Source organism: Knufia obscura, assembly GCF_036327395.1.
Source record: "Knufia obscura strain CCFEE 5817 isolate CBS 148926 chromosome Unknown scaffold_1, whole genome shotgun sequence".
In the NCBI taxonomy this organism is placed as follows: Eukaryota; Fungi; Ascomycota; class Eurotiomycetes; order Chaetothyriales; family Trichomeriaceae; genus Knufia; species Knufia obscura.
The window spans coordinates 3,868,799-3,881,627 of record NW_027042687.1 but is presented as its reverse complement, the minus strand read 5'-3'; the positions used below and the strand labels follow the sequence as shown (position 1 = coordinate 3,881,627).

General features: G+C 51.2%; 6 protein-coding genes across 6 annotated transcripts; 4 read left to right on the top strand and 2 right to left on the bottom strand.

The window, feature by feature from the left end:
* Nucleotides 1–654: 654 nt before the first annotated feature.
* Nucleotides 655–2,046, top strand: PMZ80_001475 (uncharacterized protein; the record flags this gene model as incomplete). Its single annotated transcript, XM_064869918.1, has 1 exon — nucleotides 655–2,046. The coding sequence occupies one exon, from the start codon at nucleotides 655–657 to the stop codon at nucleotides 2,044–2,046; it is 1,392 nt and encodes a 463-aa protein (XP_064735415.1).
* Nucleotides 2,047–2,278: 232 nt separating this feature from the next.
* On the bottom strand, nucleotides 2,279–3,397 carry PMZ80_001474 (uncharacterized protein; the record flags this gene model as incomplete). Its single annotated transcript, XM_064869917.1, has 1 exon — nucleotides 2,279–3,397. The coding sequence occupies one exon, from the start codon at nucleotides 3,395–3,397 to the stop codon at nucleotides 2,279–2,281; it is 1,119 nt and encodes a 372-aa protein (XP_064735414.1).
* A 1,049-nt stretch (nucleotides 3,398–4,446) lies between these two features.
* CDC24 (Guanine nucleotide exchange factor for Cdc42p) lies at nucleotides 4,447–7,146 on the bottom strand (the record flags this gene model as incomplete). The annotated part of the gene is made up of 1 exon (XM_064869916.1): nucleotides 4,447–7,146. One exon carries the CDS (start codon nucleotides 7,144–7,146, stop codon nucleotides 4,447–4,449), a length of 2,700 nt encoding a protein of 899 aa, XP_064735413.1.
* Nucleotides 7,147–9,006: 1,860 nt separating this feature from the next.
* Nucleotides 9,007–9,765, top strand: PMZ80_001472 (uncharacterized protein; the record flags this gene model as incomplete). The annotated part of the gene is made up of 1 exon (XM_064869915.1): nucleotides 9,007–9,765. The coding sequence occupies one exon, from the start codon at nucleotides 9,007–9,009 to the stop codon at nucleotides 9,763–9,765; it is 759 nt and encodes a 252-aa protein (XP_064735412.1).
* A 238-nt stretch (nucleotides 9,766–10,003) lies between these two features.
* Nucleotides 10,004–11,104, top strand: PMZ80_001471 (uncharacterized protein; the record flags this gene model as incomplete). Its single annotated transcript, XM_064869914.1, has 2 exons — nucleotides 10,004–10,152; nucleotides 10,204–11,104. 2 exons carry the CDS (start codon nucleotides 10,004–10,006, stop codon nucleotides 11,102–11,104), a joined length of 1,050 nt encoding a protein of 349 aa, XP_064735411.1.
* A 174-nt stretch (nucleotides 11,105–11,278) lies between these two features.
* PMZ80_001470 (uncharacterized protein) lies at nucleotides 11,279–12,531 on the top strand (the record flags this gene model as incomplete). The annotated part of the gene is made up of 4 exons (XM_064869913.1): nucleotides 11,279–11,364; nucleotides 11,415–11,651; nucleotides 11,698–11,819; nucleotides 11,867–12,531. The coding sequence occupies 4 exons, from the start codon at nucleotides 11,279–11,281 to the stop codon at nucleotides 12,529–12,531; spliced, it is 1,110 nt and encodes a 369-aa protein (XP_064735410.1).
* Between the last annotated feature and the right edge of the window lie 298 nt (nucleotides 12,532–12,829).

Sequence of the window (12,829 nt, the reverse complement as noted above, 5' to 3'; positions counted from 1 at the left end):
GCTAATCAGTGCTTATTGTGCAACTTGCAATAGAGGTGAAAGTAGAAACTTGTCGAGCGGGCGGCAGCAAAGATACTTCTTATAGCAACGTCGTCTGTAATGGCGGTGAGCTGGGTTGACGCGTTGCTCGTCTTACATGCAGTGACCAGCAGAATTGTCCATGCAATGTCTCTGCCATTGAGTGACATCCTAAAACACGCTAAGGGCTTTGACTAGAACGATCCACCATGACCGCTAAAAGCTCCCACTAGTCGTGCCTGACAAGGATTCGGCCTGCTCCCTAGAGTACTGCTAAAACTTCCAAGAGCGCTGGTGTGCGGGCTTTAGATGACCCTGCTTAAGCACGAGGCGCTCTTCTGCGATGCCTAATCTACAGTGGGTGAAAGAACAGCCATTCGAAATCTTCTTCACGGCAAGGGCGGTACAGTAACAATGCCATGCTTCTCAAGAACATACATGTCTATACAACAGTAAGTCAACCTAGAGCCAACGAGGACCGCACTGGCCCGTGCCGAAGCCATACCAACGTAAGAACAAGAGCAAGATCAGCCTATAATAAAGTGAGGTATTTGCAGCAGAAGTAGTTTATAGCCCACAAGTCCAAGAACTGCAACAGCTGGCACGGGCAGAGCGAACCATAACTCATCAAACACCATGGGCTCAATCTCAGTCTCACCAACAACCCAAACAACTCTCCAAACCGCCCTCAACCAAGCCCTTACCTCCTACACAACCACCCACCCCCTCTCCAAGAAATCCCACGATGAAGCCTGCCAATACATGCCCGGCGGCAACACCCGAACAGTCCTGCACACCACCCCCTTCCCCCTCACCATCTCCTCCGCCCGCAGCTGCCATCTAACCACAATCGACGCCCACACCTACGTCGACTTCCTAGGCGAATACACAGCCGGCATCTACGGCCATTCCCACCCCTCCATCCGCGCCGCAATCGAGACTGCCATGAATAGGGGCTGGAACTACGGCGCCCACTCGGCCATCGAGCAGACCCTCGCCAAGAGCATATGCACGCGCTTCCCCACTATCCAAAAAGTCCGCTTCGTGAATAGCGGGACGGAAGCAAACATGATGGCCCTCGCCACAGCCCTCGCAGTCGCACATGACACGCCCTCCAAAACAAAAATCCTAATCTTCGAAAAAGCCTACCACGGCAGCACCATCTCCGGCAAGCCAACCTCCCCCTCCAAACCAACCATCAACCTCCCCCACGACTTCATCCTCGCCAAATACAACGACATCGAAGGCACAAACCACCTCATCTCCTCCCTCCCGCCCAACTCCCTCGCCGCAATCCTCGTAGAACCCATGCTCGGCTCCGGCGGCTGCTACCCCACCACCCCCTCCTTCCTTTCCACCCTCCGACAACTCGCCAACGAACAAAACGCCCTCCTAATCTTCGACGAGGTAATGACATCCCGCCTCTCATACCACGGGTTGGCACACACATACAACATAACACCCGATCTGACAACCTTGGGGAAATACCTCGGCGGGGGTATGTCCTTCGGCGCATTCGGTGGACGAGATGAAATAATGAGTCTATTTGACCCGAGGACCGGCACGCTAGATCACCCAGGCACATTCAATAACAACGTCTTCAGCATGCACGCTGGTGTTGCAGGCTCTCAAATCCTCACGGTTGAGGTGCTCGATGAATTGAATGAGCGTGGCGACCGGATGCGCAGCGCAATCGAGGACGTCCTGCGTGCACACAAGCTATACGAGGGGTGTACTGTCCCCGATGCACCGCTCACAGACGACTCGGTACACCGTATCGATAACCCCAATCACCCACCGAAGATGTTTGTCAAGGGTGTGGGGAGTCTGATGTGTGTTCATTTTGCGGGGCCGGAGAGGGAGATGTTGGGGGGGTTGTTCTGGCATCATATGCTTGACAGTGGGATATATTTGGCGCAGCGGGGGTTTGTAGCGCTGAGTATTGAGATTGGGGAGGAGGAGGTGAGGAGGTTTGTGGGTGCTGTGGAGGGGTTTGTGGGAGTGTGGGAGGGGGTGTTGAGGTGGTAGTGTAGGTAGCTACTGATGTGGCGTTTGTGGATCTGAACATATATATCATGCGCTCTCGACCGCATGCACGAAGCGTGTCGCCTCGTTGTGACTTCATCCAAGGAAAGTACGTTGGCGAGGTTTGGCAGACTGTCCGCTTTGGTGTTTGCTTTGGAGAGAAGAGTCGTGGCTGCACTGGCGTAATACCACATCTAGCTGCTTCCGCCACCACGATATTGCCCATTCTCTTTATTCACGCCGTCTGTCCCTTCCTCCTCCTAAACACAAACAACGCATCATCCTTCCCCGCAAAACTAGGCAACGGCACCTGCACAATCTTCTCAAAGTCCTTCCGTTCCCTCTCCATCCACGAATCAACCATCTCATCCTTGAACCCAGTATACCCATTCCCATTCTGCGTTCCCGCCACACATATAACATCCCCCTTATACGCATCCAACACACTCGTCGTAAACTCCAATCCCACAACCGGGTAAACCATAAGCAATACATCATCTTTCCCACCATCAGTTCTCTTCTTCATATACTTCGCTCCATCCTGATTGATCGTGTCACCTATCCACAGCGTCCGCCACATGCTCTGACCGTTGTCGATGGCGTGAACCTCAAGGCCATGCCGCCGCAGCATATACGTCCAGTACCCATTCCCACTCCCCACGTCAAGCACTGACCTCCCCTGACTAACAGCTTTAATGATCTCAAGGCTCTCATAGCTCGGACACGCACAACCGAAGTGATGCATAAACACCGGGAGCACATGATGTCCCAGATGTAAATCCGCGATACTCGCGTCTGGACCAGCCCAGTGTAGACTGAAACAACTCCAGGCCCAGAAATCAGTGTAGATATTGTCGTGTTCGGCGCCCTTCTTGAGCTTCAGGACGGTGATGTCGGGGTGGACGTACCGTTTGCTGCTCAGATGATCCGCGATTCCGGCGCGCAGACTGCCCTTCTTAGCATTGGCTTTGAACCCTTTCAGTAGGTTTGCGGCTGGCTTCGCAGGGTCGAATAGAGAGACGTAGGCTGCGATATCAGCTGGAGGCGGGTAGTTTACTTTCCGCCTTTCTGTGCCATCTTCGTCGTGGATGGGTTCGGGGTCGAGGTACCATGCTTGGAGACCGTTGGCTGGGCCGGCGGTTACGGCTGCTTGGACTTGATCGAGGATTACAGACGCGGTGGCGTGGTATGTATATTCGTCCTTTGGTGGTAGGCTGAATGCTGTCTTGATGGCAGTGGCGAAGTCATTCGTGTTTAGACTCTCGTGGATTCGGGTGTGGAGGTCGGAATCTGTGAGAAGGATATCTGGGTCGAATTTTGTGGTGCCGATGGTTGAGGGACCTTTTCTGGACATTTCGGCGTCAGGGTCACGGACCGCCTGCTTGAGAATGTCCAAGGTCAGGGAGCATGTAGCGTTAATGAAGCTAGAAAGTAAGTCACACGCGGACTCGGGACTTTCTGGAGCAGATTTGCGGACGAATCGTCTGACTCTTTCAGCATCGCCCTGCGACTAGCAAAGCTTGCTGTTGAGTTGTCGAACATCTGATTCTTGGCATGTTGCAATCCTTGTGTAGCGGATGAGTCTTTTCTGTGTGGTCAGGAGGAAGCAGGACGATGACTAAGGTTCAGGCATCAAGAGGAGAGGACATGGTGAGAGTCAACGCTTGATGAGGAAATAAACCCTAACATAAGTTATCCGAAGGCCCGAAGCGACTGATCCAAATTTTCGTAATTCGGCGCTGCGCAAGGACGGGGATGCACTCGAATACATTGACACAAGAGTGTTTTGCATCAAGTCGCAGACAAGAGGTAAGTGACCAAGAAAGAGCTCGACGAGCATTGTAGACAAGGAAGGAACGCTTCTGCTGCCAGAGCCGTGGCTGCCGCACCAGAGTTGTACGATCTGCATTTCATTCACCAATGCACGAGAATTAATAGATGATGTGCTATTCCCACGAGAAATGCAATGATAACGGATGAGATTATCATGTTTGATGCCACCTGCTACCTCGAATGCAAAGCCAAGCTCAACTGGCCTAAGTAGATGCCTGTCTAAGTACCATTGCTGTCCTTGCAGCATAAATCAAGTAAGATCGCTGATGTTTCCTCCCGCAGTATCTAACTGCTTCTTTTGCGCCCTGAGCGCCGTCGCCATCTATATACCTCGACCGGGGTGTCCACATTATCATCTCTCATGACCTCATATGCGTATGCTCCGTCTCCCGAGAATGTTGCCGTGCTATTTGCATCGAACTGCTATTGATCGGAAGCTGTCGTGAAGCTGTTATGGTGAGCTCTTGACGCAGTGTTGCGAGGCTATACAGTTCACAACATATCGCGAAGCAAATGGAGGGGAACGTTCGTTTGTTCTGTTGTCTTTAATAGTTAGCCTCATCTGTGTGCTCAACCACCATGATCACCGACAACATGTGCAAACAATGATATCTCGGCATTGAGACTGGCTCCATTCCTGTCAGCATGCGTCTCTTTCCAGTCAAGTAGTGCTTCCGAAACAGCTTCATCACTGTCAATTAGGACATAGTCTCCATCCTGATCCTGGTACCGCAGCTTCACCGTCCCAGTAGCGATCGCGTGATGTGTGAAGCGAGCTAATTTGGCATCAATCCGGTCTGTTAGTGTCCTGAATGTGATGTTTGTGGGTATGATCATAGAGACATAATTATCGTCAAAGCGGACCTTCGCCTTCAGCTGGGAAGGCATAGGATCGTCATCATCGTCATTCGAATCTGGTGGTGATGTTGTGCGATCTTGCGACATTTGTGGTGCATGCCCTGATTTGGCAGTCGAGTATGAGGGGTCGTATGTGTAGCCATGGCCACCCATTTGCGGCCGCTGTCCAGGTGGGCCTCGGAGTGGTAAATTATTGGGCGAGCTGCTTTGACTTCTGCTTGGTGGTTGCATCTGCTTCGACATGTGTGAAGGTATCGATGGCACTGCTGGTATGTTCTCAGCATACTTTCGGTTCTGTTGGATTTGTGGATGGATATCGGGACTGCTTGCAGCTCGCATTCTGTTCATTGCCAGATTGTTGGCTGAGTGCACGCTACCAGGCGGCAGAGAAGGTCGTTGAGGATGTCGACCGTTTGGCATACCATATGGGTTGGTTCGCGGATCGTTTCGACCCATGGCTGGCGCAGTGTTTCTGTAGTGCGACTCTGGGCCGGCATTTCGTTGAGTCGCAGCATACGCAGATTGAGCACTTGACCTAGTGGACGCGGATTGCGGTGGTGTACTATCCACAGGAGAGAAATACGAGTCTGATGGATGATGTGCTGGAGACTGGGCTGTGTTGAGTCGCGGTAAGCGATTCATCTCGTTGGTCGGTCCTCTCATGCGTCCTTGGGACACAAGAGGGGCTGAAGAAGCAGCACTGCTTCCCGTAGCTGACCGCTGGCGTAGGCTGGTGCTCGAGGTATTCCTGCTCATGGCATATTCCGATCCACCGTACGTTGTGCTCGACATACGGTTGTAATCCTCATCATCGTCCTGCTCGGCATAAGGATTGACCAGGTTTGCGCCGATCAGAGAAGTCAATTGCGTGCTTGAAGTATTGCCTCCACCTCTCTCAAGCAAGCAAGCCGACCTTTGACGCATAATCATATCATGCCACTTCCGCATTGTCTCTTCGTTCCTGAACTTGACAGTGAAATGCTCCATCTCGGAGGTGTCACCTTTCCACGTGATGCTCAATACGTACATCCCATCCCTTGTCGTCATAACACAGGAGTGGACGTTTGCAAAGTAAATCCTGCCTTTGATATTGAACTTGATCTTGCCATTCGAACTAATGGCGTCTTTTCCTTCCTTCTTAACATTGACTTCTTTGCACAAAACCAGTATGCGCGAGAACAGGTAGAGGCTATAGTCTCTATCTTTGGAGCCAATGGATGGGCCTTCCTTGATCACAGGGAAAATGCCGACCATCAAGAGCTCCCCAATGGTGCCTATATTTAGATTCTTCCAGTTTGCGACCCTATCTTGAAAATCGACCAGTGCATCTTCTCTGGACTCCTTGTCAATCGATGCATCTGCTTGGTTAAGGACTTCTTGAATGATCTTGACAGCCTTGTTGATGTCTTCCTTCAAGTCTGGGTCTTCGGTCTGTTTTTCCAGATCTTTCAAGAGTAGTGGGTACTTTGTCAGCCTTTGGAAAGGTTTGATCAAAAAGCCGTTCATGACAGTGGGATTTTCTAACATCTGGTGCATCAGTGGAGAACGGGCAGATTCCTTCATGTTGGTCCATTCCTTGGCACATGTTAATTCGCATCTCTTTTGGTTGGCAATAAAGGGCTCGTATTGACGGAAGGGTTCCTTATACCGCACGAAGAGCTGGCCCCAGTTCTGTTCCTCCTCGGGCAATTCATGCTGTTGCTCTATCCTGATCAGGAAGCGCTGGGCAAAATCGAGCAGATTGTTCAAATTCAGAAAGATGTTGTGAATCGAGTCGCCAGCCACTCTTCCTCCGGCCTCTTCCAATTCTTTTTTCATTGCCTGCAGGTTTTGCAGATGATGGACATAATGGCGCTCGCTATCCACGAGCTCCTTCAAGATATGGTCCCGACGGGTCATTTGTTTCGGGGCTCGCTTGACTATCCTCCCGCTTGCATCGGTACCTTCGGAAGTGTCACTGTCTGTAGAAGCCTGTAGTTTTCCACTCATGGACAGTAAATCTAGTACCCTGTTAACGACCTTTGTAACCTTGACAAAACCAGTAGTGTTGTCGCTGAAGAGGTCGGTTAAGGTGAATATTTCAGTATCGGGGATATTCATCTGTTGCTTGCATGCTTTTGTAAACAGATATGCTGCTTCCTTGCCTATCTTGTCCGGAACTTGCGACTTTTTCACTTTCAGTTCGCCCTCTTCTGGTTGAGAGGCATTGTATATGGTCAGCAAAGGCAGACCCGTTCTGAAACATTGCCATAACGACGAGACAGGATCTGAGCCGTCTTCTTCTCTTTGTTCCATGTCATCGAGGTAGGGCTGGAAACCAGGTACTCCAGAGAGTCGCTTCCGCAGTTTCCGGGATATCTGATATAGCGACTCGCCCTCGCGCACATTGATGATGTTGTAGTTGTCCTGCATGGTGGGTATGTCGGCGGTCGGGTGTAGTGGATTAGCCAACATTGTTCGCAGTAGTCGCGGTTGATAGTGAATTAGGTATTATTGCATTTAACACATTTGCGGTATCGTGGTATCGTAGTGCGGAATAAGAGGAATTGAAGGACAGTGGCCACGGATGGTGACGGTTGGTCGAATCGTTCGTACAACTTGGACAGGCGCAGTGATTAAGCGAATGAAAGGGATGTGACCAAGTCCAGTCAAAGTCGCAAAATGCAACGTTAGGAAAGGAAGGATTGACTCGAATGACAGGAACTGGACGCAAAGTCAGTACAACAATCACCGTGACTGCAACAATGAGAAGGGATATCGAGGCAAGGAGGGTGTTGGAGGAGGTGCCAGTGCAGTGGGCTCTCTGACCTTTTTCCCCAGAATGCCCAAGTGCTCCGATTCCGAGTGGAAGTGCACAGACTGGTCGATCACAGTCCACAATCCACAGTCCAGCGATCACAGATCACGGGGTTCGTATTCGAGTGCCAGTGATTGTGAATCTGGCTATTTTAGGTGCAGTAGCACAATCAAAGCCCAACGAGGTTGCAAAGACCTCGCGATGGAATTGGCTGTGAGACGTTGTACCACGGCCAATGGTTGGAGATGATGTCGGGTTGAGCGCGAAGAACGAGGTTCCCAGGCTTTGAAGCAAGGCTCGCGTTAAGCCGACCACTCACAAACACCTACGCCGGTCAAAGCACAGCTTCAACTCAAAATAATCAACGAATTGCCTGCAAAGAATAATGAGATTGTCGACAGAGCTGCGGTGATAGTCAAGATCAACGTCGGGCAGATTTTGAGAGCGAACGACCTTTTACAAAACTGCTGCACTGTCAACGTTAAACAGCTTGTGGCATACCCTACTGCACGCTTCATGTGCCCTGAGGACATGCTGCATGGTGCTCCTTTCCACCATCTCTGTTTCGAGACTGACGGCCTTTATGGGTGGATCCGTCTGTTCGGAGTAACGAATCAATACCCTACATGGCTTTCTGAAGCACACTTGCAGCTGGAGCTTCACAGATCCACCCGCACGCTGCTGGATTTGGGGACACACTCGCTAACTACTTCCATTCTAGCTACCGAGCCTTCTCTGTCCCCATCGGGTACCATCACTTTCGCTTCCAGAAGCACAAGAAGGAAGCTCCGGGGCGGACGCTAGAACCACACTCCTTCGACATGGCACATCTTCTTCGACCTGGTTAGCTTACCCTGGTCGGAGCTATGAGCCTTGTTGGCCGACGGAGAAGCTCAACCGAGGGAAGGTGAGGTTTCCTTTTCGTACCGAATGCAGAAGAAAGTTTCGGTCGATGGCCCAGAAAGGTCACATCAAACACCCTCGACTGTTTCATCTGTTTACTGCCATATGCTCATCAGAGAAAAGAGCTTCTCCGGTGCAGGAAAAGGTGACCGGATGAAAGTTAAGGCACATCACGCCGTTGCAAAAGTGCGATCGGAAGTAGTCTGAAACGCCAATTCCTGGTCTACGGTGATAAACACGACCTCCCCGTACCCACGATTCTGGGCATTTACGGAAGCTTGAACCTTTTATGTAAGCGTAGTCTTGCGTTATCAGGGTATCAAGCTTATCTTCGGAGCTGCCCATGACCTTGCTGCCATGCGATGGCCATGTCACTTCGCGATTGCATGCAACTGGAGTAGAGAATGTGGGGTATAGCTTGCAAGAGTGAAGTTCACGCTGCGCCGATAACATGCAGGCGAATCTTGGTCTAAGCAGCGATCTTGACTTTTGCGCGGGATTTGATGTCTGCTCCAGGCACAATCCTCAACTGTTATCAGAGTATTTATCGACGTGCCGGTACCCTGCTAACAATGCAATCACTACAAACGGTCCCTGCTTTACCGTATACTGTAGAGAAATGGGAGACATACGAGAGAAGCTACACCGTAGACCCAGTGAGAGGTGAATTCAGGAAAACAGAAATTCCTCATAATGTCAACATTTATGGAAAACAGACCAGACCGTGGAAGTCTGCCGCCCGCATGAAGAACGAGTTCCTCACCCTTCAGTTTATAAGGCAGTTCACCAATATTCCAGTTCCTAAGCCTATCTACATGGAGGAGCTGGACGGGGCCATGTCCATTGTTGTTGAGTACATACCAGGAGTACCACTAGATGAACTACCAGATACCATTCGTGCTACCGCGGTCGAGAAAGCCACCCGTCTGATCGAAGACAATGTGCTCCCACAGCTTCGAAAGCTTACGTCTCGACACAATGGATCGCTTTCCGGCGAGGTTATTTCCCCTCGACGCGTACAAGAAGAGAGTACGAAGCAGGAGTGGTCGCGTATCGAGAGCCTCGAGCCTCGATTTCATTTCTGTCATAATGACCTTGCACAGCACAACATATTGTGTGATCCTCAATCGGGCGAAGTTCTAGCTATTATCGACTGGGAGTACGCCGGATACTACGAGAGCGTCTTTGAGAAACCCTTCTGGCTGCATCCGTTTCACGAGCATAGTATTGACAAGGAAGAGATATCGAAGCTCGAAAGCCTACTGTCAGGTACCCAGTCTGACCGCGAGTGTGCAGTCTTGCAGGATGACCATCCACAACATTCGACGTAGAACAGAGATTGTTTTCTGGTAGTCAGAAAGAAGACTCGTAGACTATTCTATAGACAGTGGCACTGATCTGGTCCTGCTCCTGGTTCATGAAATCATACAAGAATCCAACTGTTCATAGCACGTGACACCGTGATGTCAGTCTATTCCTACTCCCGAACACATCGTTGCTTCTCCCGCGACTAGTGCTGCGTACGGATAACAAGTGCTCGGTATCGACCTGCGTTGCGCACTGTTAGCCATGTCAGACCCTGACCGCTCAACGCCGCGTTTCACGGGTCAAGTCGCAACTGCCGAGGACTTACTCAAGACTCAGACCGTAGGATTAGTCCAACTAGACGACTTCCGGAAACGCAGACGAGATGTGGAGGACATCAAGCCTGACAGCGGGTATGGCCTACTCTCGCGCAACGTTGGACCGAACTGACCTACAAAGTACAGGACCGTGACACCGAGGACCGACGGCAGTGATGCGGAAGCGGACCCTACAGTCAAGAAGAAGAAAAAGCGGAAAGCTGCTGGGCGCAAACTTTTGTCCTTCGATGATGAGGAGAATGCCGATGATGCGAGAAGCCCACCGGCAGCGAAGCCATCAGTATCAGAGAATATTCGCGACGCGCAACTCGAGCCCAAGCGCAAATTCAAGCCCAATCCAAACGCCAATGTCCCTGCGCCGAAAGCGCTGACCAAGTCAAGCCTGGCAGCAGAGGCAGCCGAAAGAGAAAGACTGCGGGCTGAGTTCATCCAAGTGCAAGAGCAGGTGCGCAACAGCGAAATAGCCATACCCTTCGTCTTCTACGATGGGTCGAATTTACCCGGAGGCACAGTGAAGGTCAAGAAGGGAGAACATATCTGGCTCTTCCTCGAGCGGTGTCGAAAGCTTGGTGCCGAGATGGGTGTCAGCAGTGAGGGTAGCGTCGAGGGTGGAGGCAGCAAGCAGAGAGTTGAAGGCAAGAAGTCTTGGGCCAGAATCGGTGTAGATGATCTCATGCTGGTTAGAGGAGATACCATAGTCCCACATCACTATGAGTTCTACTATTTCATTGCAAACAAGGTGGTCGACCCAAACCGACCAGGGCAATTGCTATTAGACTACTCAGGCACGGCAGTGTTGAAGCGGGACAAGGAAGACCAACCTCTGCTGCGAAAAGCTAAGGACGAGAAGGTTGAAGGTCACGATGATGTTCCTGCTTATACCAAAGTGGTTGATCGACGCTGGTATGAGAAGAACAAGCATATTTATCCTGCAAGCTTGTGGAGGGAATACAAGACAGGCAAGGAGCACGATGAGCATTTGCAGGGTCGAAGAGATGCCCAAGGCAATAGCTTCTTCTTCTCTTGACAAACGATTGCTCAGATGGCAGGTGCAACATGGCGGAACGCGTAACGCGCACCTTCCTTAACCTGATGTCCAAATTCGGGTTTCCCCAACACGAGCTTGTACCTTGACAGTCTCACATTCATCGTATCTTCACACCAAAGCCTGCTTGCACAGAGTTCGTCGCGGTACGTCAGGATGGAAGCAAATCTCCGCTGCAACAACCATCATTCCGGCTATTGTCGAAATGAGCTTCGAGATGAAGCATTTGTCACGACTTGCTCGTGAGAACACCTGCCTTCACCGATGCCCCAGACAGCTGACATCCTTCCAGCCACATCTTCTGCAGAGATTGCGTCCAGAAGCATGGCTTCCAGGATCCTGCAGGAGGTCGACGCGCTTGTCTAGCCTGTGGCACCGAACTTCCATCGCCAAAAGACGTTGTGTATGCCAACCTTCGGCCCACCGAAGAATACCAAAGTACCATCCTTTGTGGTCTCGATCCCAACATCATCCTTGAATGTGCAAGCAAAGCTTTGAGATTCTGGAACTACCAAATGAGCACGGAGATGTATGATGTATCGTGTTGCCGGTGAATCTACCGCTGATTTGGACAGTGCCTGGCAAGAACATCTCTACAAGGAGATGACCACTCGATACTCGTCTCTTCACAACAATGCTCGACAGGTCATTGACGACGCCAATACCGAAATTGCTGAATTGCAGAAGCAAATCGAGGGTTAGTGATAGACACTTGACTTACTGAGTAGTGCTCACAATCGCTAGGCCTTAACATCGAGAAGCGAGACGCCGAGAAGCGAACAGAAGAGATGGCCAACTTGTACAAAGAGAAGTCCAAACGTGCCCAGACCACTCAGCAGCTTTACGAGGCTCTCAAGAACAAAGTGCAGGCCGAGCAGACTCGAGGGGCTGCAGCTGCCAGTGCTGATCATACTCTTCAATCCATCGGCGCCATATCACGGCCAGAGTCATTCGCTCACCACGCAGGCCGACACGCAGTCCCAGATATGACCGTCAGAAGGACTCCTCACCAGAACAGGTTCCCTGTCGATCATGCTGGTGTCGAGCAACTTCATCCTTTCCAACGAAGTGGAAGTGCTCCAAGAGCTCAGACCAGTTCAGAGGTTGCGGCTGCCGCACATGCTATGGCTCCTCCTATGCGTCCAGTCGGTCGAGATCCGCTTCACCGTGTCAGTACTACGTCGACACCAGCACAGCGTGTGTCATTGCCTCATGGCCGAGCGACCTCCAATCATACTTTTCCGCAGTCAATGCATCGTCCAACGCCTTCGCAACAGTATGTTTCGCACTCTATTGACCGCCATGCTTTGGGTCAAGAGCGGTCAAGGTATCAACATGCTGCGTTTGCAGGACAGGCGGTGAGTCCGAACATTCACAGTCGGATGCCGGCCAATCGAGGTCTGTATTAAAACAAAACAGACATGTTGGTATGGTGGAAGGAAGCTAGAGAAATGGACAAATCAAAGTGCCGGTCTCTTTACTACGAATTATTGTGGGAGCTCGTACCGTATCACGACGAGACCCTTGATGTACTCTCCGTCCGGACAAGCAAATTGACCGCATTCGTGCTTGTGCTTCGTTAGGCGTCGTGAGCCTAAAGTGCAGACCCTCAATCACGACTTAGGCGTATCTTTAGGGCAAGGGAAGCGCTAACGCTACGGTGACGCCTTCCGACATCAAGCGGCCGCTTTGCATGTCCGGACGGAG